This window comes from Meleagris gallopavo, chromosome 9, assembly GCF_905368555.1.
Source record: "Meleagris gallopavo chromosome 9, MGAL_WU_HG_1.1, whole genome shotgun sequence".
NCBI lineage: Eukaryota > Metazoa > Chordata > Aves > Galliformes > Phasianidae > Meleagris > Meleagris gallopavo.
Genome location: NC_139412.1, coordinates 11226854 through 11251209, shown reverse-complemented (window position 1 = coordinate 11251209; position 24356 = coordinate 11226854). Strand labels below are relative to the sequence as shown.

The window sequence follows — 24356 nt, the reverse complement described above, 5'->3', positions numbered from 1 at the left end:
GGTTTTTCAGGCTTCCTGTTTTTCTCTTCAAGCTTTCATTTTACCAGTAGTTTCCTGTTCTAAGACTCCTTTGCGACTGAAATCCCACAGTTCATCCTCAGCAAGACGCGACCGGTAAATTCTTTGAACAATTTTCCTTTCACTAACCCTCTCCTCCCTTCTGCCAGCTGCCTGGATGGGCAATGTCAGCCTCAGTGCAAATCTCCAGATTTCACCAAGATCTTTAAGTATTTCTGGTGCTCCGTAGGAAATGGGGGTTAAGTGGCTTGGCCACAGAGAGTTATTCAGTTACACTGGTGGAAAGGACTGTATTTTCTGCATCAGCGTATCAACCAGCAGTGAGTCCTCCATTGCTTTGGCTTTCAATCAGTTGTCTTCAGCTGCCACTCAAGTGCTATTATAAATGTGTTAGTGAGCCTAAAAGCACCAGGGTTGGGTCTGGAGCTGCCATCCCTGTCTCTGGAGATCAATGCCATCAGAGAGTTTGGAAAATTGATGGGGATTGAGGAAACAAGAACACCCCCAAGAGGGATTGCATTCAAAGAGACGCTGTGGCAATAGAATTATTTTAGCAGCAAATTCTCTCTCTCTCTCTCTTTTTTTTTTTTTTTTTTTTTTTTTTTTTTTTTTTCGGTCACAGCCACAGGTTTTAAGAAAAGGGTTTTAATAATTGCGGATGTGATTTCAAGCTTGCTGACTCTGTGGCTGAGCTGAAATCCCCATCGCTAAGGAAGGGAGTTATTGGAGGTTCCATTTGTTTCAATTTGTCACCAAGCAACTCATAAATTTTGGTAGCAGTGAGTTTTCTGAATATTACTATTTTCCTGCAGGCTGTCGTTTATTCCTAATTCTTACTAAAATACTTGCATTAAATGTAACTTTTTAGCCGTAGCCACTGTATTTATTTTCTCACCACCAATTCAAGGACCATAATATAACTGCTTGTTATTTCCCCATGTTTATACGGACATGAATTGACATCTCCTCCCTAATTGTGTTGGATTTGACTTGCAGGGAAAATACAGCTCCAAGAGTTTTAGGTCTGACAAAAATTACCAGGCCATGAATTGCTTTTAGCTATTATTCTGTTTGTCTGCCCATGGACAAGGTCCTGTGGCTCAAGATGCTATGATGACTTGGAACAAAGAAGGAGTTTTCTTTTTGAAGAATTATCTCTTGTATTTTCTTATGGAAGTGCTTAGCTATCCAATGCACAGTGTATCAGAGCAAATAGCTGTTGGCTGCTCTGGAACTTTGCAGTTCTATTTATTTTTAAATGCTGCTTTGACCATCAGTTTTGACTCCTTAGTCCTTGGAAATGTTGATATATCCAAACTCCAATGTGCTATACAGCAACTCCCAGAGCAGATGTAATTTAGATACAGGGCCTCAGCAGGGCCATGTATGGGAGCAGCCTGCCCTAGTACATATCCTGGTTGGAATGGATTTATTCCTGATAAACACATATATCTAACAGATGAGTAATAGGTCTTCGTGTCATTCACTTTTCTCAGTGAATGAATGTGTTGGGCAATGTTCTGGAGCATGGGGAAATGTGAGCTTTATAGTCCTTTTTTCCAGAGTGAATTAAATGTATACCTTGCGTTTAATGCATACCTCCCAAGTGATGGTTTGAACAGGGATACAATTTCACTGTGTGCAGGATGCACAGCAGTGTCCTGCTTGCCCTAGAGTGAACTTCTCAAGTTTATAACATTACTTAACACTCATGTTGTCTGCAAAACAGAGACTGTTATCCAGGAAATTAGTGTAGGGGGAATGTATCTCACCAGTGTGCCAGGAGATGTGGAAATCAGCTCTCTGGCCACTTTGTTTTGTTTTGTTTTGTTTTGTTTTGTTTTGTTTTGTTTTGTTTTGTTTTCCCAGGAGGAACCACAAGCACAGTAGAGCCGTTGCATGCACATCTCACCATGGCTTCTCTTTGGAGCTCACTGGAAAAAGAGGTGTTCAACCCACAGAACAAGAAGCTGCTGGAAACCATTCGTGTCTGGAAGACGGGGAAGAAGAAGAAAATGTCCATTCTCTGTGTAGTGGGTAAGGACCCCACTGTGGTAAGAGACAGGCTGAGCTGCAAGACCAGGGAGGTTTTGTGGAGCTCTCCCTCCATCGACGAAAGATTACTTTTATTGCCATTTGAATAGAATCTGTTATTAGAGCTCAGCAACAAATATCTTCTAACACAACATCTCCTGTGGTCTATACACTTCTGGTTGCATCATCACTCTACAGCACCTACTGGAGTGGTTAGCATAGATTTTTTTTACGTGCAGGGAAGACACTTTCTTGCCCACAAGCTTCTAGATAGCACAGCCACCTACTATAGGATCACTTTCTAATACCATTAGCCACAGTGTTTGGCCTAAATGACATGTTTCGATTCCTTCTGTAATCAGTAGAGGACAGGAGGAATATCTTCAAGGGATGATTCAGCCACACTACAAGCATCATCCAAAAACCGTGTATTACCCATGTAACAGTCCATGTCTCCCTTCTAAGGATATCTAGATCAGATGGGAGATCTAATTCGTAGCCAGAATGAGGTACAGTGAATCCAACCCAGATTAACCAAGATATGATTGTGAGTTAATTTGTGCTGGAACTGATTTTTTATGGGAGCACAGGTTTTCATCTTAGCACAGGTTTTACTCAAATAAAGCAGTGGTTTTGGACCCAGTTGTAGGGACTGCAACATGGCATGTAATTACTATAAATCCTATGGAAATAGGGTAACATGTTCCTATCACCTCTGGATCTTGCTGAAATATTACTTATGTGTTACATAAGTACCACAGCACCATGGCCAGATTTACAACTTCTAGAAATTATTGGGAATCTCTCCATTGGATTCAAAGTACTCTGGCTTAGTCCCCAGAGAGAACTTCCAGTTTGTAAAATGTTCAGTGAAAAGCCTTGTAGCATATCTCCAAACTGCATTCATGGAAGACAGAATGCACAATCAGTGTCTGTCTGTCCACTCACATTGTGCAGTTGTGTAGTGGGCTTGTAATAACACTGTGAGGGTTTGTTCTTTTTTTTTTTTTTCCTGTCCCTCATTGCCAGTGGATGCCTTCAGGCCAATGCAGCCGTTTCTGGTGAAGGTCAAGGTAGACCGAGGAGAGCAGTACAAGATGGCATACAGGTGGCCTCTAGCAGAGCTGAAGCTCGTGGATGGCAAAACTCTTGATCAGGTAAGAATGATTTTCCTTTTGTGATGAAGAACAGAACTGATCATAGGGGAGAGAAATGAGTATGAAACTAGAGAGACACGTGCCAGGAACCATATGGAGATTTATGTCCTTTGTCCATTCATTTGAATGTAAGAAAGAGCAGCAAGAGGGTCTCTTACCTAATCTAGGAGAGATACTAATTTGGGGGAAATAACCTCCATAGAAAAAAATTTCAAAGCCCTCTGCCTTCCCTCTCAGTCATTTCCCAGAGTATGTTGAACTGAGGCCTCTCTGTCTGTGCATGGTTCCTCCATTCTGCTTTGGGATTTCTTGTTCTCCTCTTTCATGGCGATATACGTGCCAAGGAATCTGAGGCTGAAATGATGTCCTCCCTCCTGAGTTATCCTCTCTTTTTGTTGGGGAAAAATCAGGCTAGTTAAATCCTCAAGTAAGGTGAGCAATGAATCGTGGACCATTGCATTGACACAAATCAATGGGAAACTGCCCTGGAACTGTAATCTCAGGTGGGGCATCTCCTGAAGCTCTTTGCAGCAGCACCAAGCCTAAAGAGACAGGCTGCAGTGCTTTTGCCAGATCTCCAGCACTTACAGAAAATGTACTCAGACTCATCTGTTGATTTATGTTGACAAAGGATCTTGACAAACATTTGCATAGAGTGTTTAAAGATGAAGTGGAGACATCTACAGAAGTATTATAGGGAGCTGGAGTGTGCATGAGTCTGTGCTTTTAGGGGGACATGAAGATTTTTTGAAAAAATTTTTGGACAAGATATTTCCTTTCTGCTGCTAGAGCTGGCAGAGTGTTTTTAAAGTTATTAAAATTAGTTTTTTTTATTAATGTGAATGCTCCATGAGCCTTGGTGCAGTGCCTGGGTTTTCACAAGCATAGAAATAAATAAGAAAAAGAGCAGCTTTCCAGTTCTACATCCAGGGCAAATAAAGTACATCTGCATAGTTTGTCTGAAAGGCAAATAACACATGCAGGTTTGCAGGGCATCTTGATCCTGTGATTAAAACTGACCTGATATTTTCAATGTCTTACATCTCCCTGTGCATGAGAAAATACAAGCTGTCATCCTGTCTAACATGCTTTGGCTGCTGAGGAGTGAGTTAGAAGATACCTCCCAGAGTGTCAGTCCTTTCCCCTTTATGAGATAAATGAATTCTACCCTATTTTACAGCCTTTGTATTTTTCAGTCACCTCCTACTGGGAGGCAAATCAAGAACTTGTTTGCCCTGATGGCTAAAGCCTTCTTTTGACTTAGATTCCTAGATTCCTGCCCACAGCATCCCATTTCTAGTTGTGCTGTGCCCTGTCCTTTAGATCACACAGCTCTTTTCCTCTGCAGATGTAATTTTAGATTGCAGTCACCTCTCCTATAAACCTTCCTTTGAAAAGATGAGAGGCAAAGACCTTAAGCTGTGCCAGGGGAGGCTCAGGTTGAATATTAGGGAAAATTTCTTCTCAGAAAGAGTGGTGGGCAGTGGAACAGGTTGCCCAGGGGGGTTATGAAGTCACTTTCCCTGGAGGTGACAAAGAAAAGGGTCGAAGTGGCACTGAGGGACCTGATGTAGTGCAGTCACAGGCATGGATTGATGGTTGGACTAGACAGTCTTAGTGTATCTCTCCAATCTTAATGATTCTATGATTCCTGTGGGCAGGCTAAGCAGAACAACCTCATATTCTCCTCTTCTGTGTTGACTCCTCTACTCCATCCATCAGGACTGGAGCCCTCTTCTTTACCTCTCGTAGGCTGAATTTAACTTTCTTGAGTGCTGGCAACCAGAATTGTCCCTGTTATTACTAGAATAGGAACCACTGCCAAGCTGAAGCTGCTGTACAGGAGCCCATGGCATGTTGGTATCTCTCATGGTTCCACGTGGAGACACCAGCAAGATCCCCACTGTAGCCCAGTGCTGAAATTAGCACAGATTTTGCACAGCGCATGGCTTGGCAGGTCCATAAAAATGCAGATATGGATTTTCTGTCTGGCAGTACTGACCCCAGCCCATGGCTCTGATGTTCAGAGCATACAGCAGGGCTTGGTTGTCAGTCTGCTCCACTGTGCTGGGATCCCTGGCACCAGCAAAATCCTGACATTGCAAGTCCAGAGATGCTGAAATCTACAGCTCCCTTGACCAAAACAGTATTAATATTTATGAAGCGATTAACGGCTGTCTCCCTGCTTTAGTAGCTCTTCATAAGGCACGCTATAAACCACGCGTGCTGTAAATCCCCCCCAGACATCACTGCTCTGCGCCGTTGCAGGGACTGCTGCAGAGCCTGCAGAGCGTTGCAGGGTGTGAAATATTGCCGCAAGGTGTTTAGAAAGCAACTATTAAAGCACTGTGGGACTGTGTGAATCCTCACAGATTCTGCGCCTGTTATGATGTTTAGTATCAATAATTACAAGCATAGCTTCTGAGTTCTCCCGCAGATGGGATCAGGTTGTGCTAAGAGCTAATGAGACAGAGCAGGAAGGAGTTTCTTTCTGTGGGATGTTTCTAGTTCAGCAATCACTCCTCTTCTCTCTATACACATATATCCCGCAGAGGCAAATTAAAACTCCTGAATGGCTGTAGTTCACCGTCTATAAGACTACATCCACTGGGAATACATACAGAGATATGACATACATACATACATAGACCCTTACATAGACATACATACAGAGACCCTTACGTGGATGAAAACCACATGGAGAAGTGCTAAGGGTGTTGTTCTTCCAGCAAGAAGTAAAAATGCTCCCACGGTCACTATGATGTGGAATAGTGTTGCTTTCTGACCATATATCTGGCCATTTAGTAAGGAGAACATACAATTCAAAAGCTGGCCTTGAAGAGTTACTCCTGCCCTTCCTTGAAGGACAGCAGGTCATTGGGAGATACCAGGTGATGTGTGCATGAACCATTAGGAAATCAGGGACAGTAGGTCCTTCAAGGGTTGTTAAACACAGTGCTGTGGGTACAACCTCTGGCTCAGTGAGTTGCTAGGTCATGGGCTGCTGGAGGCTGCCAGGCAATCCTGAAGGCAATATAATGCTGGCCTTGGCCTTTGAATGCTTTTCTCCCAAGCATCTGCTGGTGGCCGCTGTCAAAATTCATCAGCGTTTATCCACCAAAACCTGCAGTAAGAGGTGAGAGATTTATGCAATATGAAAACAAATCAGTGTGCTGCAGCAGGATACCAGAGCTGGTTGAGTGCCTGATCTGACTATTCGGAGTGTCTCAGTATCCTTTTCCAGGGTCAGAACTACTATGCATGCTGTTATTTGCAGTGCTTTTATGATGTCTGTGACTATTTGCAAAGTGCCAAACATACAGTGGTATAAGACCATCCAGTGGTAGATTCCATGATTCTTTGATTCCATATGCATTTTTCTTCTTAGTGCACATGGTGTTTTCACAACATTCAGTACTGTTGTTAAAATGGACTATAACCTGTGTTAAGTGTACATCATGAGGTAAATGGCATCTAATTGATGAAGTAATTAATTATTTACATCTAGGTGAACTTGGATTTTGACCTGCAGTTTGATAAGATTTACAAGTGGACTGCTAGCAGCTTTGATGAGAAAAAAACCTTTATCAGATGCTTGTGGAAGCTGAACCACCGATTTCTCTCCAGTGCTATCACATTTGTGAATGTCCACTCCTGTTCAGTGGAAGGTAATTCATTTCTTTGTCACATTTAGGGCACTGATTTTTGTTTGTCTTTTCATCATCATCACTATACGCCTCTATCATAGATCTTTGCATGCTTTTATCTTCTAGTGATTTTGGATGGCCTCTCAAAGATACTGCCTGCACTCTGGGTTGGGTAAAGTGAGCAGCAAAGTGCTACTAGCAATAGCCCAGGGGGAGACTGGCTGCCTACCTGGCAATATTCCCCAGCAGGACATCAAGAAATACAGACACAAACATCAATTTTAGTATACAATCCACAACTATCTGCACAGTTGGTAGAAATAAGTCTATTCACCCCTAAAATTTGTTTCAAATTTGTGTAACATCAACACATTCCTACACAGAGTCCTAGAGAATTGAGCAAGGAAAAACCACAGCCAGAACTTAAACTAAACGTCAGATGTCCATTTTTTCCCTTAGGAAGTTGGTTTTCCTTTATCTCACCTGTAGGACTTTCCTTATTCTATGCTGCGATGTTATTCTAGTTGAATGAGACCGTTGGAGTCATGTCATTTGTAACACCAGATTGAACTCAGTGACACCTCAATGACAACTAATGAAATGGCAGATGAAAGGGCTAATGAAATGGCAGAATGAGACAGCTTTGGCCATATCCACATCTTCTCTTGTCCTCACAGGGAGACAAGGGCTGCAGGAGGACAGGAGGGACACTGTGGAGACTGAGAACCAAGAGGAACTCAGTGTGTACCAGGAGATGACACCGAAGGAAGCTGCTGATGTCTTGAAGCTAATGGAGGAGCATGAGCCCCTTGTAAACAACTCCATAGCCTTTGCAGAGCAGCTAAGCAGGGATCTTCATGTGCTGGATGAGGTGAGGGACAAGGACTGTGATTCAAGGTTCCTAGCCTGAAGGAGCACTGGGTTGGGTCACTGGGTATTGACAACTCTTCCATTTGCTAGAAGCACTCAGCCCAAAAGTCATCTTGATGTCCCAAGACATCTCACACAGAAGTCAGAAGGACAGCTGTGGTGCACAATGAACAAGTCACAGAATCACAGAATGGCTTAGGTTGGAAGGGACCTCAAAGACCATCCAGTTCCTCCCCCCTGCCATAGATAGGGCTACCATCCACTGGATCAGGGACCAGGGTCCCATCCAACCTGAGCACTCCAGAGATGGGGTGAAGAATTTCCTCTTAGTTGAGGAAATATTCTGAAAAGTTGAGGAAATATTCTGAAACATACTAGGAGCCACAAATTCTAAACTCAACCTCCTTCAGCTCCAATAGTTGCTGTATTCCCAGTTTGTGTCTCTGTATGACTTATGCTTGGAAACCTAAGTAGTTCATCTGGAAAATGAACTCCTGATGTCTGTTCCTGCTTGCTCTCCTACAGGCACTTTGTGCCTCCATTTCCCAGCTGTAAAACACACTGCGAGGGCAGTTAATAAAACTCTGTTAAGCTCTTCGAGATGAAAAGCACTGTTGAATACATTACTTTAGGGCCCTCTAATGAATAAACATTGCTTATTTTTAATACAAATTAATTAATGAGATGTTTCTATTTCTAAAGCTTAGTCTGTGATATTGAGGGTAATTAATACCAGCAAGTTAGGCTAGCACATGCATATATCTAACCATTTTTTCCCCCACATCCCAGTGATAACACCTTGTGCTTCTCTTCCAACACTAATCAGCCTCTGCTAGTCCAGCTCTTCTGGGGACTATGAAACACTGTACCCACTTTCAGAGAGCTCTTATCGGCTTTGGGGGGAAAGAGAGCATGGCTGTGCATCTGGGAGGCCTGATTCTCACACTGGGAGGCCTGATTCTCACATTGGTATCCCTGTATACCCCTGGGATCCCAGCATGCATCTCCCAGCAATGTTGTTTGCTGTCCAGCAGGAGCATGGTACCACTGCTCAAGTGGAGATGCTCCATGAGCCGCTGTGCCAGCAATGCTACCATGATGCTCTGCCACCTCCTGCAGCTCAATTAAGCCCTAATGAGATAATCCAAAGGCATAGTGGTGTCAGGATGGCAGGAGGGTTATGGATGGGATTGAGGAGCATTTAATACTACGTGAACATCCCTGATGTGTGGCTAGAAGGCAGCAGTCTGGCAGCAGGACTGTTTGCTCCCTTGTAGATCCTTGCACATTGTTGTTGCTTTCTGAGCAGTACCATGGACCAGTAAGCCCTACTTCCAAGATCCAGGTGGAAGCTTCAGAATGGCTTACACACATTCCAGGAACACTTCTGTGATGCTTCAGTTTCTTGCATGTGCCACTTCTATATCTGGAGCTCATCTTTATCCCAGTAGCAATGCAATAGGAGTTCGAAGTAGAGAAGTGATTATAAATGCTCAGCTGTATCTGTGCACATTTCCTGTGCAGGAAATCTATTTTCAGACATATTCCTAATTCAGTGCAAGGGTAGGCAACCTGATTCAGAAGGACAAGACTTTGCTTCTCTCCTTCCTAGCATTTTCCACCAGAGAGCTGAGTGTGGGGAGTACTCAAGGTTGCAGATGCTTCTGTTGCTGGTCATCATTTAATAAAAAAAAAACATTGGATAATTGAAATATCTGAACAGACAAACTCTTTTAAAAGTCTTAATGGACTCTCTTAATGGAGAGAAAAACAGCAGTTTCCCATGCTTGTATCCTTGATATCCTGCATGGTGCTTGGGTCTTGAAAATGACGCAATTAACTTTTGAAAGTGGTTAATGATTAATGGAGCTCAACAGCAGCAATTAACACATGGTTACATCTCTACCATCCATTGAGAGACTTCTGGAGGCAAACAGTGCCTTCAGTTTCCATACTAGAGACATATCTGTGCACATGCACATATCCATCAGGGTATTTGGCTCTGAGCTGGTGCTGACACTGAAGCCCTCTGTTTCTCCTTTTCCCAGGCCAACCTGCGGGCTATCATCTCTTCTGAGAAGCAGGTGACACAGCTGATGAGCTTCATTGATGAGGCACTGGCAGAGGTGACCAGAGTGGAGAAGACCTTGCAGGTCTATGATGAGCTGCTAGGAAGCGTGAAGCAGCAGATGGACCACATCCATCAGGAGAACTCCTTGCTGCATCATATCACATCTAACAAGGCCAAGCTGATGGATGAGATTCTTTTCCTCACAGTATGTGGGTTTGCAATGTCTTCTAGTTAAATCTATTACAGAAACTCTCCAAGAACCCCAAACACTCTGAAAACTGTAGCTATAGAACTTCTCTGACCTAGAAATGAGGGACATTATCCTGATAATATAACTACTCTGCTGAGATGGACTGCCCCAGTGTTCAAGGCCAGGCTAGATGGAGTCCTGGGCAGCCTGATCTAGTGGCTGGCAACCCTGTCCACAGCAGGGGATCAGAGCTAGATGATCTTTAAGGTCTCCTCCCATCAAGACATTCTATGATTCTATGATCCTATGACTTCAGATAGGCTGCAGCAATCATGGTGCACAGTGCTCGCTGTGATCCAGTGCTTTTGAGGCTCCCTCAAAAGTCCTTTTCATGGGCAAGTTGAACCTAACCCTGTGTAATGCCATATGAGAAAACAAATTACTTACAAAAGCAGTGTACCATAAATGCTGGAACTAGGATGTAATAGTGTAGCTAGTCCTCACTTTCACCTCGATACCATTGACATTTTTATTTCTTAGCTGCTGCAGTTTTCTTAGTGCTTCCTTTCTCCTTCCTTGCACTTTGCTGCCACCAGAGTTGCCAGCCTTTTTGAAACTCATACTGGGACCCTTTTGATGGGAACAGAGCAGCAGGCTTCTTGATGGACAAATGCAGCTAGGCAGCTGAAGGCAGCAGCACTTGGTTCTTTGAAGCCAACAGCTTTCCAGGTGGGCTGGAAGGGATGACAAGCTGGATGTGCTTGCACCTGCTCTCTTCTGGCTTCTTTTCAGACCCACCTCGACCTTGGCAAGGAGCACTGCGAGGCCCTGAACTGTGCAGATCTTTCCAGCCCCCGTGGAGTCGAAGCCTGTATTGCTGCAGCAGAGGCATTATCTGTCTGCATGAACATCCAGATACAGTCTGGTAGGGCAAGGAGAGATTTATGTCTGCAAAGAGCAGGGACATCAGCTTATCTCTGAGTGCTTTGCTTTTTCACCTGGTGAGAAGTGGGAGGGAGACTGGCTTAGGAACCCAATCTGTGCTGCCAGTGGCAGAGCTGGCGCACCTATGCTATACCAGCAGGTCTGCAGGCATCTGCTACTGGGCTCAGGCAATAATTGGTCCAGTTAGTATTAATTTTAAGGCAATCTCAATGGTAAGCTTTAGTATGGTTCTTCTGAATACCTGGATGTAAGACATCATTGTGTTCTATCTTTGTGCAACAGGTCAACTGCTCTGAGGTTTTGTAAAAAAAATTGGTGGAAAGATTTAGAAATTTTAGTATCTTGGGGTAACCCAGTAGTCCATACCTGAGTGTGGAAAAATGATCACTTTTGTAGCAGTATCCACTGGATTAGTGGTGGAGAGCTGTTAGGTACAGGAATGGTCTGAGGATGAAACTCCATGCCTTTTTTGTCTGGGGAGGCTGGGTTTTGTCCTTGACCATGCCCAGGCTGATCAATAATTTGCAATTCTGTTCTTAAATTTTAACTCCCTCCTCGTGTCTTTTTATGTGGTACCACAGCAAACCTTCCCTTTGTTGGCTTTTGTGTTGGGTGGTCACATTCATCCCAGAACTTGAAGACCACCTATATATGTCAGTGTGTTGAGTGATGTTGGTCTGCAGCTGCAGCCCACACCACTCTACGCAACAACACCTCTTCTGTTTCACCTCAAGGTTATAGGAAGCTACAGGCTGTGGCTGAGCAGCTGATCATGTTTGAAACACTCAAGCAGAACTTTGAAAACCGTTTCATCGGTCACGTTACGAACATCTTTGAGCGGCAGGTGGGCTTCTCTCTTCACACAGCAGCTTAAAGTTGTTGCTTCTCAAACATATTCAGAACTGACAATCCAAGAATTATGAAGCAATTATTTTCCAGAGCTTTTCAAGGCTGTTCTACTTAATACTTTCTGCCATTCCCATTGCTTTAGGGCAGTGCTCAGATTCCTGCTCTCACACAGCCTGTGGACAAGCTGTCTGCACCAAGCCACAGACTCCAGCACAAGGAGCTGGTGCCCTACACTCCACTCATGGCCTGGCTGAGGAACGCTAACCCTGTGCTGTTCTGTGACCTCCCCAAGGTATGGCTGAAATACTGATATAATACTGCAAACCAGTATCAAATCAATCAAATGGGTTCACTCATGGTGGGAGCGTGGTTTCTCCAAACCCATCCTGTCTGTTAGCTCCCAGCAGCTGGCACTTCTGAGAAAGAATCCACTCAGTTTGTACATTTGATTCTAAGTACACGTGTGCTTAACAGAAAGTATTCCCATATGGACTTGGTAATAGATACTGTATTTAAGAAAAATGTTTGAAATTCCAGAATTTAGTCTTTTTTCTTGTCGTCTGTCGTTCTTCTATCAAATGTGCATGATAGCAATGAAATTAATGTAGCACACCCTGTATTTCATTCAACAGTGCTTTATTCATAGGGTTCTGGGAAGCCCTTCAAGTCCTTGTCATCTTCTGTTAATATGGACTTTGTTAAGTGAATGAGAGGGTTCTTTGTACATCATTGAGGTTTGGTTTTCATGTTTCATGCTGGCTCTTGCTTTTCCAAAGGCCTTACACACTGAGATCAGCGGGCCTGTTTCAGTTTCCATCTGCTGACTTTTGCTTTAGAAAATATCTGAAGAAAACGCTCTGAAATGGGAGCTGTTCTGAAAATCCATGCATCTCTTTTGTCTTTCCAGGTCTATGCCCAGAACCTCAGCAGACTATATGATAAGGAAATCAAAGCCTTTTTTGAACAGGCCAAAACCCTCTTGGTAGGAAGAAGAAAGGGAAGTAAGTGATTTTCAAATATGTTCTTTGTGCTGCTAAGTAGTGATTTATTTGCAATCATCCTTCATCACGCGTGTTCCTGTGCCATGAATTTACCTTCTCCTCTGTGAGTCTGCAGCTGGCAGGATGCGACTAAGCTGGCTCTGTTTGCACCAGGCAGCCTTTATGTGAACAGTAGCCCTATGTATTATTCAGCATCACTTAGCTGCTTCCCAGGGCTGTAGCTTCTGTGTATCTTCCCTATTCAGGGCTCGTAAATGATGTGTGAGTGGCTAAGATATGCCATGACAGGATCATAGAATGACTTGTGTTGGAAGGGACCTCAAAGATCATCCAGTACCAATCCCCTGCCAAGAACGTCTAACGTCCTGAGAAGTCATTAGCAAGGGGAGTGTAGGGGTGCCCAGCTAATGCCTGGTCTATATTTCATGCAAGCATAACTGCTCAGACACTTTTCGCTGCAAAGGGATGGCACCAAGCCTGTTCCTGAAGACACGAACGTATTCATACCAATATTATTGAGAACAAAATGATTTCACAGCGAGCCAACTGTGAGGTTGTGTTGTCCCAAGGTGATCATTTCAACAGAAATGCTTGCATTTGACTCAAAATATTCCAGTCAGGTTTTTCTGAAGATAAAAAGAGAAACTGATCTGTCTCTGGAAGTTTTTGATTGCACAGAAATCGCATTTTCCTTCAGAAAAACAAAGCACTGTAATGGAAAGTTGCATGCCAGTTTGGCCCAGCTTGAATGTCAAAACCCACTTCGCATGCTATGTTTAGTCCATCAGAGCACTTGCCTGTCTTCTTCCAGCTCTACACCTACTCCATCACTCGTCTCCAGGCGCCAGGGGACATACCATGTATGTTGGCTAGAGCTGGAGGTCAAAGCCTGGGGAAGGAAAGAGAGTTGCTGGCTGAAGGAGCCAGCCAAGGGCTTGTCTCCCTGCAGTGGTATGACCAACTGCAGTCCTCCCAGGGTGACCTCAGCACATTGAGGTGATGATGAACTTGTCCCAGGCTTGATGCTGCATTCGTGTGGCTTGAAGCACTCGGCATTGCTCTGGTCTGCACTGCGAACAGTAGTTTCCGTTTGGCAATAGTGGACCCAGCTGTTAGTTTTGCCAGCTCCCGTCCTGTGCCCCAATACATCCCTAATGCCTCTCAATCCAGGCTGCAACATCCAGATGCCAGACAGTGGTAAAAATAGGAGGTTGTAGTAAGGTGGAGGTTGGCCTCTTCTTCCAGGAAACTGATAGAAAGAGAGTTAATGGTTTTAAATTGCGCCAGGAGAGGTTTAGGCTGGATATTAGGGAAAATTTCTCCTCAGACAGTGGCACAGGCTGCCCAGGGAGGTGGTGGAGTCACCGTTCCTGGACGTGTTCAAGAAAAGGGGTCGATGTGGCACTGAGGGACATGATCAGTGGGCATGTGGGAATGGATTGATGGCTGGACAAGATGATCTTGGAGGTCTTTTCCAATCTTAATGATTCTATGATTTTCTCGCATGCTCGGATACTGATTCTTAAGTAAAGTTTTCCATTTTGACATCTTGCAAGAAACAGAGAAAATGAATACCTAAAGGAAAACTTTTTGCAGGCACCAGAAACCTATTTTTCCATGCCAATCTATGAAGCCAAGAGAGAGACAATTATTACTAGATGAAGAAAAACAATCCACACACAACCTCCTCCCAAAAGACCCCAACCAACCAAATGCAAAAAAGATCAAGAACTCTCCAGCAGAAAAATAGTAACATGATAAAAAGCATTAAAACACAAGATGTATGGTGAAAGTCAATAGGACATTACTATTCTCCTTGTAATTTAAAAGCAAGATAACAGGCATTTAAATCAGAGCGACAGTCTGCAAACTGCTGGTGGAAAATAATTGGTTTGCAATGCTGTTAACCTGCTGAACTTGTTGCTGTGAACTGTCACTGATGCTGGAGGACATAGGAAAGCCTATAGCCAGTAGATAACAGGAAAATAAAATGGGTCTGTAGTAACCATCCCAGGACAACTGAGATATGGATTTTTTGAAAAAGGAGAGCATTTCATACGAGCTGTAAAGAAAGACAATTTTGCAACAGGTCTCTTGCAACCTACTCTGTCATCCTGATCATCCTTCCAGGACGCCTGGCAGATGAGCTTTAGAGTCATACAATGGCTAGTGTTGGAGGAGCCTTGAAGATCATCTAGCTCCAAGCCCCTGCCATGGCAGGGTTGCCAAACACTTGATCAGTATGAAAGAAAATAACTAAAGAAGATAACCTTCCTATCACACCCTGCACTCCTCAATGCATGGACACAGTGTTTCCTGAGGAAATGTGCTCTTTCTTGCTTAAAAACAGGAATTCCTGATAAGAGATAATGAATATATAGGCAGTAAGCAGCCCAGGGAACTAGTAGTGGGAAAGCAAACTGCTCTGTGGTTTCTAAGATAATGTGGCCAAGCCCTATTTCCTGAAGAAGGGCGATTGCTTTTATTTAAATAGAAGCAAATAACCAAGATTATATACAGGATAGAGAGGCTCTGGTGCATATCTACAAAGTGATTAATGGGCTCTGAACAAGGGACTTCAACCCTATTGGGAAACAGGAAAAAATCAACTCCCTTTTGTCTCCTAGGCATTAAATGGGGAATACTGCAGGTGCAAAGATGGCCTGGCTATTAAGGAGGCCCTCTATGAAGCCAAATTTGTTAAAAAAAAGATAGCAGAGGGCATGTGTTGCAGCCTGCCTAAAAACCTTTTGTGAATGTGAAACCAGTTACCTGTTTTCAATACTTTGACCTATTAGCCCCATAAAGCAGGAGGTATTAAAGCACCAGGAGAAATTCCAGTGTCCGAAACCCACTTAGACAAGGAAAAGCCATGTGGATGTCTACAGCCCTGTTACTGCACAGTTATATATCTGTGTAACTGTTTTACATATATATATATTCCAAAGGTGACATTGCTTCTGCCTTCTTGGTGGTGTTGCTAATGTCAGGTTTCGGAATTCTCAGTTTTCAATCCAAATTGGCTTGCTCTAGCTCTCACTGTCTCTTTCTTTCTGCTCGTCTCTAGGGTTGTTTCCCTGCCTTGTAAGGGAATATTTGTGTTGATCACTTCTAAATATACCACCTGATGATTTGCGGTCTTGTTTTGGTATTTGGAGGGAATTTAGAAGGCAAACCCCAAGCTCTTTATAATTAATTGTGAGTCACTAATTAAATCTTCTCATTTCCCCATCCCCTTTTCCACACTAAAGCTCACAGGCTTGTAAATCTCTTTCCTATTTGCTGAGGGAAGATATTTTTTTCCTGGTTTTGCCACTTCTCAGCAAGTGAAATGATCACCTCCCATTGCGTAAGGGTAGGAAAAGGATTATGAAGCAACTCATTAATTTTCCCCATGGTTTTTGCAAGACTGAGGTGACGAGCAGTCGTATCATCTCTCATTCTTGCTCACCGTATAGGACATCTGACAAATCCTTTCCAAAGGTAAAAGCCCTGCAGGTATTGGCTCAAATGAGTATATTTCAGATATTACAGAAAATCAAGGGCTGGCCTGAGTTACCCAGGACCTCTGGGGATAGTGGAATGAAACCAACTTTTAGAATTAATTAGAAAATACTTAGGACATTTTGCTATTCATTTCCTTCATTGAATTTAATTATGGCTTTGATGCACACTTCAAATAAATTTTTCAACTTCTCTTCAACTTAGACAAGGTAGCCAAAGAAAATGCTGTGATAAAAACTGGTAGTGTTTGAAATGTGTATTAATTCCCAGATGAACATTCATGATTGTAAAAAGCAACTTGCTGAAAAAGCCAACTGTCCTGTCCAGGGATATTTTATGACCAGCAATTTACAATCAAAATAAGAAACAAACATTTCTCCTGCTACTCCTGCAGGCTTTTCTGCCATTTTATGCTGTTACTTCCCAAGATTTTTCACTCTCCAGGCTTCAAGAGTTGGTACTAAGCCCTTCATAGCAAAAGGGAAATGTTCACAGGGAAGCAAGAAGAACTTAATAAAAGAGAAACAGATGAGAAGGTAGATTTTAAAAAAGGAAAAAGAAGAACAAAACTGCATATCTTAATCTGTCAAAAATCTGATAGGAAAAGACCAAATTACACAAAAAATCAGGATTAAAAAAACACATCTCAGTCCATTAAAGTGATCAGAAGCACTGAGATGTCCAATCAGCCACCAACACACTACACACGTTGCAGGTCTCCAGGAAGGCTTGGAGAAGCCAACAGGGATGGGGAGTAGACAGCACCCACGGTGGAGCCTCCCAGGGAGCAGAGAAGATCAGGAGGACACGCTGAACAAAGGCAACGTCATCAAGGTAAGGAGGTGAACTTTTCTAAACGGTCCCACGGGGACTATGCCCAGTGCTGCATATCCCCCAGGGAGCTGATGGAGTCACTGTTCTTGGAGGTGTTAAAGAAATGTGGAGATGTGGCACTGAGGGACACGGGCTAGTGGGCAATACTGCCTGTATGTGGATGACTGAACTAGATAATGTTAGAGATCTTTTCTAACCTTAATGATTCTAGGATCCCAGGGCTCTTTCTCCAGCACTGTGCACCTGGAGCTGAAGCAAAGATGTTCTGCTCCACTGACATTTCTCTGCGTGGTGGCTTAGATACCACTTCAGGTGGACATGGACATTTGTCTCAGTGTACAATGTGTAGGAAGGGATTTCTAACATGCCTGATGGTTCCTAAGCAGATCTTGGAGCAGGTGCTGAGAGAGCTGCGACCCCTTTGCATCGCAGAGCAGCTGTTCATTGAAAAATTCTTCCAGCTGAGGCAGAACTCTGCAGAGCTGCAGGTGCTGGAGGTAAGCTATGTCCTCACCGGTCCCACAAACCAGTCCTCCCTGCAGGTTAACACAAGATCCAGCAGGCACAATGGAATGGCTCTTACCTTGTTAAAGGTCAACATACCTGAGCAATCCTGTGCTCCTGTCCTCCAGCAGCAGTCAGCGGCATCAGGATTCAGCAGATCAAGATCTCCTGAGGACAAAGGAGAATTGAATTTAATCAGTGGCTTCAGGAAAATCATAGCATTGCAGCACATTTGATGAAATGAAACCCAGATCTCAAGCTTTCGTCTGGGAGAAGGGGATAAAATCATTTCTTCTATCTCATTCTTCGTTACAGGAAGAAGGAAGCACTGCATCTCCAGAGGATCCCGCTTGTGCCAAGCCTCCAAGCCAGTATGTGGGTGATGAGATTCATTGCTCTGGTGTGGGCATGGGACAGGGACTGCTCAACAATGGTTAGATGGATTTTTGTTGTCATTGTTGGCCATCCTGTTTTCAACAGAGTGGTCTCAGGTTCACACCTAACCAGAAAGCAGCATAGCTGGACATCCAGAGAGACTGAGGTCTTCTTCACAGGGCAGTGGCACTGCATTAGAATGGGTCAGGAAAGTGAGGATTCATGGGAAAGCACTACATTTTGACCAGTTTTAGTTCTTTATTAGCAAGGTTGTGAACTGAAAACATAATATGAAACCAATCTTTGAAAAAATGTCAGCATAAAAACACTGAAGGTCTTCCTTTGAACATCAAAATGGGACATGTCTATGTCCTCCCCCAGACAGAGCTATGGAAGAGCTGAAGGATGACCAAAGCATAAACATGCTGTGATACAGAAGGCTTTTTTCTTTAACTTTGCCCAGTTCTTTCCAGCTGGCCACAGTGCCAATGCTCCTCCCTGTTTAATTGCATACTTTTTCTTCTTAAGACCAGAGGAACAGACAGCCCAGCTGCTGAGTGAGATCTTCAGTTCTCTGGACCCAGAGCTGAGATGTTTTCTAGACGTTTGCAACAAGGCCCACCCATTCAGCTGCCTGCAGATCCTGGTTACCCTGAATGACTGCATCTTTGAGATGTGGGGGAAAACTTCGGCTCTCCCCTCATCCTTCCTCAACACTGTTCTGGGCAACATGCTGCTCCTGGCCAAGAGCAGCTTCAACAAATGCATTGTGAGTGTTGGTAAAAGTCAGTTAAATAGAAATGAGTGATGTTTGACCTCCTTTATGATCTCCTGAACTTCTGACAAGAGCTCTTCTGAAGGCCGTGCTGGTTTATAGCAAATGGGGTTCTGGCTCTGTGGTTTTGGGTGAACTTAGCCCCTCATCATTTGTTTGAGAGAGATGGGGCACCATAAGCCAAAAAGACACAAGTGTCTCCTCTTATCAGGGTGAGGAAACTGAAGGGGTTTTCCCTATAGAGTTCTTGGAAGGCTGTCGTAATACAGGCAGCATGTCAAATTGTTCTGTCCTACTGGCACAGCCAGGGACAAGCACTAGGGAGGAGAATGTGGAATGATCAAGAACCCATCAGAATTGGCTGAGAAATCAATGGGGGATGAGGTCAGGGGAAGATGTGTTGACATCAAGGGCATTTCTGCCAGGAGCTGGAGCAGCAAGTCTGCTCCTAACCATTTTGAGAAGTGCCAAAAATAGCATTGGGGCTTTGCTCTTGGGGCTGTGGGTGTATGTGAGATGGCAGACTGTATCCAAGCAAGGTATCACGTTGCGTAAGAGACAGTGTAACACCTCTAGAAAATCAAGGAGTGTCTTCCTATAGACGCTCATGAAGACAGACTGTTGCAGCAAGCCCAGATTTGTAAACAGAGAAAAAATACACAACTGTCTGCTTCGTTTTCTGGCCTTTGTCTTAACCTGCTCTAGGATGATCATGTTACACCTGAGCATGTGGTGTTCTGTGTATTGCTGCCAGGGGACTTTGTGCAAAGAGATTGAGGAAGCAAAGGTGCCCAGCAAGATGAAGATTGGGATCCTGCCCTCTGTGAGCCGCTTTGAGGAGTTTGTGAATTTCTCGGAGGCGGTGTTCAGGACGGCTCAGCGCAGAGCAGAGTTGGACAAGGCACACCTCAGATTGGCTGATAGCGTCTTCAACAGCAGTGAGTACAAAGATTGATAGCAACCATACAGCTGCAGCCTTGGGAGTCACCAGCGACCAGCTGAGCCAGCAGAGCAGGGTACATGCAGACTACCTACATGGACCAGTGCTTCTGAATCTCTCATCCCTCCTGACCCATCACATAGAGTCTTCTCTCCATACCCAATTTGTCCCTTTTTTTAAGTCAATAGCCTGTCCTCAGCAAACCTGAAGGTGAACACAGATATGGTCATGATGGAAAATTTCCACCACGTTCACTGCTTCCTGTGCCAAAAGAAGATCCAGTGCCTGGAGAGTAAGAAGAAAGAAGCCAAGCAAAGGTATAGTGAGCACATGGAGAAATACGTCATCAGGTCCCTGGGCCAGCCACTGGAAAAACTCAACGTGAGTACAGAATACACCCTTGTCCAAATCTCAAAGGGTCACTGCACTTCCAAAAGTTATGCATCCACTGAGAAGGGTCCAAAGGAGAGAAAGAGACAAAGAAAATCTAGAAAACTTGACTTAGAATGGAATGGAGGTTGTTTGCAACAATGACTAGTAAGGGTTTAAAAAATATAGTTTTAAGATATATTGTAAGATCAAGGGAGCAACTCATCTATGACCACAATAAACAGTACAGGAAGTCATGAGCTGAAATTCTCACGCCTCCTGTGACCACTTACTGCTGATTCTTATGGTACAGCTCAGTGCCAGCTTCCCTTGGAAGAACAAGGGACCAGCAGAGGCCAGCTCTGAAGCCCCTCTGCAACTCATGGCTGCGGTGCAAGGCCCTGTTGTGCTCCTACTCTGGGTTGCGTGCCTCTGCCTGGCAGATGCTAGTTTCTTTTTTACACGGCTGCCTGGACCAATAAGTCTAGCTCAGCTTCATGCTTCCTGAATGGCTGCTTTGTTAACTGAGCTAAAAGCATACAGCTTTGCTAACTCAGGCATCCCCCTTCCTCCGAGACAGCAGCTGCTCCCAAGACCCATGCTTGCTCTGCTCCTCCTCGACCTGCTCACCGACCTAAAACATCTCTGTTTGAATTATTTATTGGGCCTGTTCCTTTTAATTTGTTTCCAGTCTTTGCTGTCAAACACCTTGTAGGTTTGACTGAATGATTTGTTTGGCATCTCGTGCTACCTTCAGCACTGATATGTCGATAGCTTCAAATCCTTCCTCTCTGAGGGAAAGTACGATTTCATTGCTCAAAGTAACGTGAGGGTGCTTTGTGCACTGCTCAGACATTCGGCATAGCTATCTCTTACAGCCTACGTAGCTCATCAGGCTTGAGCCTAATTCACTAACACTGAGAGTTACTGCAAAGACACCTATGTAATCTAGGATCATATGCTTGTTTGTGAAAGGAATTCATGTTTAGGAAATCTCTTTCTCCCTGAAAATCCTTACGATTTAGTGAATTTCTGCACTACAAACTGCAGCAGAAATACTTGAGACAGCAAACAGCTTATTGAACGTATTATAGATTAAAGGAAGAGTTGATAGTGCTCTTTTTAGCTTTTACTTGGCCAGATTTGAAATCTTGCATCTAGCTGTGGGGCCCAAGAAGATAATTGAGAAGACATAAACAGGTTCATGAATTGTATAGCAGAATGGTGAGAAAACAAATTTTGGGAAAAAAAAAAATGAAAAGTTCCAGCTAGATAGGAAAAACAAAACAAAACAAAACAAACAAACAAAAAAAACACAACCCAACAACAAACAATATGAGGAAAATAAAACATTGAAAAAGTTTATCCTGGGAGGTTTAACAGCCTATTCTTGAAGATTCTTAAAATCTACCTTGAGAAATGCCCAAGGCATCCTGGTCTGAAGTCAGTGGTGATCCTGCTTTCAGCAGGGCATTGAACTAGAGATCTCCAGAGGTCCCAATGGGTTCCATGTTGGCAAAAGTGCAGGTAGAAAAACCTGTATTGCACTGAGCAAGCTGAGATTTTGTGAAGCTCCACTGCTCCTGGAAACTAGCTGACGTCTGTATTCTTTTGGGTTGGCATAGCCCTGATCCCTTAGAAGCAGCAGCCATGCCCCTGGTTGGATGCATGATCCTTTCGAAGCACCTCCCTGTGCACCAGCCTTTCCTGCTTACATACAGTATAGACTGGAAGAACTGAGAAAACTGGAGTTTGCTTTACGCTTTAGCAGATTTTCAGATCCCTACCCCATTCATCTCAAAACCTTTCTGGTGAGCAAAGCTGTATGAAGCCCCAAGGAGCACAAGTGATTTTTCAGCAATCCCATTGCTCCACGGTAATGTAACACCTAGGGATCCTATGTGCTGAGCAGGGAGGAAAGGTAGAACTGATGAAATTCCCTAAAGCTTTCCCAACAAGACAAGCAGTCTCTTCGTTTCCGCTCAAAGAAAGGGAACTGAGGAGAGCAGCCAGTCCTCAGCCCTGACACAGAAGCCCGCCTTAGGGCAGCTCATCAATGGATGTCTCCTTGCATTTCCAGCACTTCTTTGAAGGGGTGAAAGCCCGTATTGCTCAGGGGGTGAAAGAAGAGGAGATCAGTTTCCAGCTGGCCTACAGCAAGCAAGAGCTGAGGAAAGTCATTGAAAGATACCCTGGCAAGGAAGTAAAAAGAGCCCTTGAGACCCTCTACAGAAAAATCCACAAGTGTCTTTCCCCAGAGGAAAACCTTTTTCCGGTAACTGCAGTGTGATCTGTGTATGATGCTATGATTTTTTGGGGGAATTCAGGGCTATCTTCTGGTGATGAAATGCCTTAGTGCCTTACTAGTGCTGTGCACTATCTTTGTGTGGCAGAGAATGCATGGCTTACCTTTCTGCCTTCATATATAGCTATCATAGGCTGATGTTCTGTTTTTCTCTAGGTTGTGTGGCATGCTATGGAGCAGGAGCTGCTACGTCAGTACCGAGAATTCGAGGATCTGATCCAACGCTGCTATGTGGGGTCAGGGATCACCATGGAATTCACTATGGAGGATTTGCTGAGCTACTTCAACTCCATCACTCTGTCCAGCACGTAGAGGAAGATGTTTATGGAGAACAGCTCAGGGATCCTCTGCAGCTGCACCTGTAGAAAGCTAAACTCAAATGTAAAACCCTTCCCAGCTGGAATTAAATATATTGAGCTCCACTTCAGAAATCATTGTTCACCTAATGAAAAAAACTCCCAATCCTCAAATTACCACCAAAGCTAGTGCCCCTGCAGAGCCTCTTCAACAAACTGCTGCCCAGTGCCACATATAGCCGAACACTGAAAGTCATCTTCTCTCCAGGAATTCTCTCCTTTTTATTCACCTTCAGATTTTACAGTGAACCCATGCTGAAGCACAAGGGTCGCAATGCAACAAGCTACCCTTTTGTATGCAGTGCTGTTATATCCATGTCAGAACGTGCACAATTGCTCTACGCTGGGAGTGAAGAAAATGCTACTGTTTTAATTTCTCAGGGAAATTGGTTTGTTCTTCCTATCCCATTTTATTGTGAAACCTCCCATTAGATGTTACAGTTTAACGTTATATTTTTGTTTTTTAAAAATATGGCATTTACATAATTCTTGCATCCTATGTTGATGACCTGGAGGCCAACAAACTATCCATACTATCCAAATATAAGGATAGCCTTGTCTATAAAAAACTAAAGACCTTGAACTGCTTGGTTCTATGCAAAGTGTCAGTCAAAGCAAATAAAAGCACTGATCACACAATGTGGATGGTCTGATTTCAAAGAACCCTCTAAAAGATCATAACAGGTGGGGACCATTTTCTAGCCCAGATGTTAGTCTCCTTTTCCATGCAGTCTTCTCCAGTGAAGCCAACCCCTCTCCCTCTCCTGACCAGGATGACCTTGTCCATACCTCTTCTTACAAATGGGACTTGTTGTCCTGTAAATCAGACCATCTGATGTAGTTCTAATGAACCTGGATGCATACCATTATCATGCAGGTCTGTAGTAGCACAGGGTCAAGATCCAGGACAACAAGGCCCATTGCCATGCAGAGGCACATCAGGACCTGTGCTAGAGACCAACAACAATATGTTATCACTCAGAAAGAGTATTAAGGCCCAGAGCTGAGCTTCCATTGGCTCCTGGGCCCATAGATGTGGGTGGAAGTCCCAGAACAGGCTATTAGTGCCCTCAAAGACTGGTCTGGCCTCAATATCAGTATTACCGGCACCTGTAAGAATTGCTTTAATTTTTTAAAAAATAGGATTTTTCACTTGACAGTGAGGGTTGGTAAGTCCATCTATGTATGTTTGTCTCCCTGTCTGCCAGCCAGTCCTACTATAGGACTGCTGAACCTTTTGATCATGCCACCTGGAGTAGAAAGCAGAGCAGAAATTGCAGAGATAGTTAGGTCTTACAGGCTTCAGACCTTTCAAAACTCCATTCTATTTTTGGCTGATTCATTTTTTGTAGATTTCTAACTCTGCCTCTAGCCATAGAGGTCCCCTTTGGACAAGTCTGCTTGCACAAAGATGTGTCCAAAAATGTGTCCAAAGCTGTGCACTTCACCCTTAGGCTGCTTTGCTATTGCTTGTTGCTCTACGCTGGCTGGTAGCATTACACCTTTAGCTCAGAGATTCATTTACCAGCTGGGAGCACATGGGAGCTTGCAGTACTCCCTGAGAAAGCTAATGTCTCACAGGGTGTAAGACCTTAGCACACTGAATGATATA

At 43.9% G+C, this 24356-nt stretch overlaps 1 protein-coding gene across 2 annotated transcripts; it reads left to right on the top strand.

Annotated features, from left to right (window-relative positions):
• The first annotated feature begins 18 nt into the window (after positions 1 to 18).
• LOC100547276 (exocyst complex component 1-like) lies at positions 19 to 23383 on the top strand. Of its 2 annotated transcripts, XM_003208404.5 has the most exons (18): positions 19 to 114; positions 1888 to 2055; positions 3082 to 3209; positions 6718 to 6877; positions 7534 to 7727; positions 9775 to 10002; positions 10780 to 10912; positions 11667 to 11776; positions 11924 to 12073; positions 12689 to 12782; positions 17002 to 17120; positions 17507 to 17617; positions 17940 to 17995; positions 18528 to 18768; positions 19529 to 19712; positions 19896 to 20095; positions 22164 to 22358; positions 22545 to 23383. In XM_003208404.5, exons 2-18 carry the CDS (start codon positions 1932 to 1934, stop codon positions 22698 to 22700), a joined length of 2583 nt encoding a protein of 860 aa, XP_003208452.2. In that variant the 5' UTR covers positions 19 to 114; positions 1888 to 1931; the 3' UTR covers positions 22701 to 23383. The 2 variants fall into 2 exon arrangements, with proteins under 2 accessions (XP_003208452.2, XP_085086804.1); XM_085230678.1 differs by lacking the exon at positions 22164 to 22358.
• The last annotated feature ends 973 nt before the right edge of the window (positions 23384 to 24356 follow it).